Source organism: Panthera uncia, unplaced genomic scaffold, assembly GCF_023721935.1.
Source record: "Panthera uncia isolate 11264 unplaced genomic scaffold, Puncia_PCG_1.0 HiC_scaffold_959, whole genome shotgun sequence".
NCBI classification, from domain to species: domain Eukaryota; kingdom Metazoa; phylum Chordata; class Mammalia; order Carnivora; family Felidae; genus Panthera; species Panthera uncia.
The window spans coordinates 18,721-20,983 of NW_026060154.1; the positions used below are offsets into that span (position 1 = coordinate 18,721).

At 47.9% G+C, this 2,263-nt stretch overlaps 1 protein-coding gene across 1 annotated transcript; it reads left to right on the forward strand.

Moving 5' to 3' along the window:
- Positions 1–1,244: 1,244 nt before the first annotated feature.
- Positions 1,245–2,259, forward strand: LOC125918537 (chorion-specific transcription factor GCMa-like; the record flags this gene model as incomplete). The annotated part of the gene is made up of 1 exon (XM_049624522.1): positions 1,245–2,259. A coding segment is annotated over exon 1 (900 nt), but the record flags the coding sequence as incomplete, so codon positions are not given.
- Between the last annotated feature and the right edge of the window lie 4 nt (positions 2,260–2,263).

Sequence of the window (2,263 nt, forward strand, 5' to 3'; positions counted from 1 at the left end):
GGGGAAGCTTCCCAGCATTTGCAGAAACTTTCCTAATAATACAGTATTACAATTTTGTTTGGATACTGTTAGAATAATGGATGTCCAATCAATATTTGTTGATACGAAATAAAAATGTAAGCATCATGGAATTCAGTTTTCCTTGGAAACGCAGAGCTCTTCCCAGCTTTCCTCTCGTGGCTGGTCGTAGAAACCTTCCCCAGCACTGCACACGTTGACTGGCAAGGTAAATAAATGAGGGAGCCAGAGCTTTGCATTGTTTACCGAGCCTTGCGCTCGGCCAAGGTGACTGCCTGGCAAGCGGAGTAGTCTTCCGTTACACAGTTTTCATGAATATGTAATTCATCTGGTCGCAATAGATGTATTTCATGCCATTTGGAAAGCCACATGTTCTTTCCTTGCAATAATGGCCTCCTCTACCCCTGTGCAGAGACGAGGAGGGGGTTCAGCAGCTGTTGAAGGTCAAGCTACCACTTAGTTACCGAGTTACAGCACACAGACGGTGGAGACCATGTGGCATGTAAATCACCTGCAGCAGCACGGGTGACGTCAGATGGCAGGGAACTTTAAACACCTCTCTCTCCCTCTCTCTCTCTCTCTCTTTGTGTCCCCCTGCCCTTCCCCCAGACCAAGAGGAAAGGGGAATCCAAGCAAGCTATAAGAGATGATATACAATCAGATAAGCTTTTAAAACAGGTGACAAGCAGAGAAAATACAGCGAAACATGAACTGACAATACAATTTCACTGGATTTCCTGTCTCACCATCTGCATCTATGTGACAGTCAGTGAGGAAGAGAAAGGAGACCAGTGTGAAACCAGGAAGCCACAAATAACCCCAGAATTAGACCCTGGTAGGTAAAAGCTGGGAAGAGATGTCTTCAAAGCGACCATCTACCTCTCCACTGTGGAAGGAAAGAGTAATTTTGAGTTGTGAGCTTTCCCTAGAGGAATGGAGCTAGTAACATAAGTCACTGCTGTGTCTCTGTTTCTTCATTTTCACACACACACACACACACACACACACACACACACACTGAAAAAGAAAGAGAAATTTCACAAAGATGTCCTATGCCTTAACCAATTAACAATTACAAAATAAGAAATATGGAGGCCGCGGATGGAGAGGATGGAGAGGAAGGCGGGTGTCAGCCCCGGGCTGATGCGGGGACTGCCAAGTTGATGTTGCTGTCTGTTAGAAGCTGGCCTGGCCAGGCCGTGTCAGGAATCAGTCTCCATGTCTAAGCTGCTTGAATAAAGAGTGGACTGATCAAGTCTATGAAGCGCCTTTGAAAGCAAAAGTCTCAACCACTTCTGCGGGAAGTTGGATAGACAGAAACCTGTGGGTGATCTGACTATCATGGAGCCTGAGGACTTTGATTCCGAGGAAAAAGAGATGTTAAGCTGGGATATTAATGATATGAAGCTGCCACAGAACGTGAAAAAGACCGACTGGTTCCAGGAGTGGCCAGATTCCTACGAGAAGCACATCTATAGCTCAGAGGACAGGAATGCGCAGCGGCACCTGAGCAGCTGGGCCATGCGCAACACCAACAACCACAACTCGCGCATCCTCAAGAAGTCCTGCCTGGGCGTGGTGGTGTGCAGCCGTGACTGCTCCGCCGAGGAGGGGCGCAAGATCTACCTGAGACCTGCCATCTGCGACAAAGCCCGGCAGAAGCAGCAGAGGAAACGCTGTCCCAACTGTGATGGGCCTCTCAAGCTGATTCCTTGCCGAGGCCATGGGGGCTTCCCGGTCACCAACTTCTGGAGGCACGATGGACGCTTCATATTTTTCCAGTCAAAGGGAGAACACGATCATCCCAAACCAGAAACCAAGTTGGAAGCTGAGGCAAGAAGAGCAATGAAGAGGGCACAGACGGCATCCTCCTCTGTCTCCTTAAAGCTGAAGGGGAGCCCAGAGACAAAGTCTCTTCCAGGTGAAACACAAAGTTGGGGAAGTTTACCTTTAACTTGGTCTATCCAGGAAGGCATCCAATTGCCTGGTAGTTACGGTGGACGTTTAATAGCTAACACTCCCCAGCAGAAGTCACTGAATGATTCCTTATTCTTCTCCAAGAGTTATTGTTTGGGGGGAACCACTGATCTGGTAGACCCCGCTTCTACCTTGGGCCCCACTAAACTCTATGAGAAATGCAAATTGTCCAGTAGTTGGATTTATAATAGTGGGGACCTGCTTCATCCTGTTTCTGGAGTCTTCTCTGACTACGATGATCGGCAAACATGGAATAAAAACACTGCTT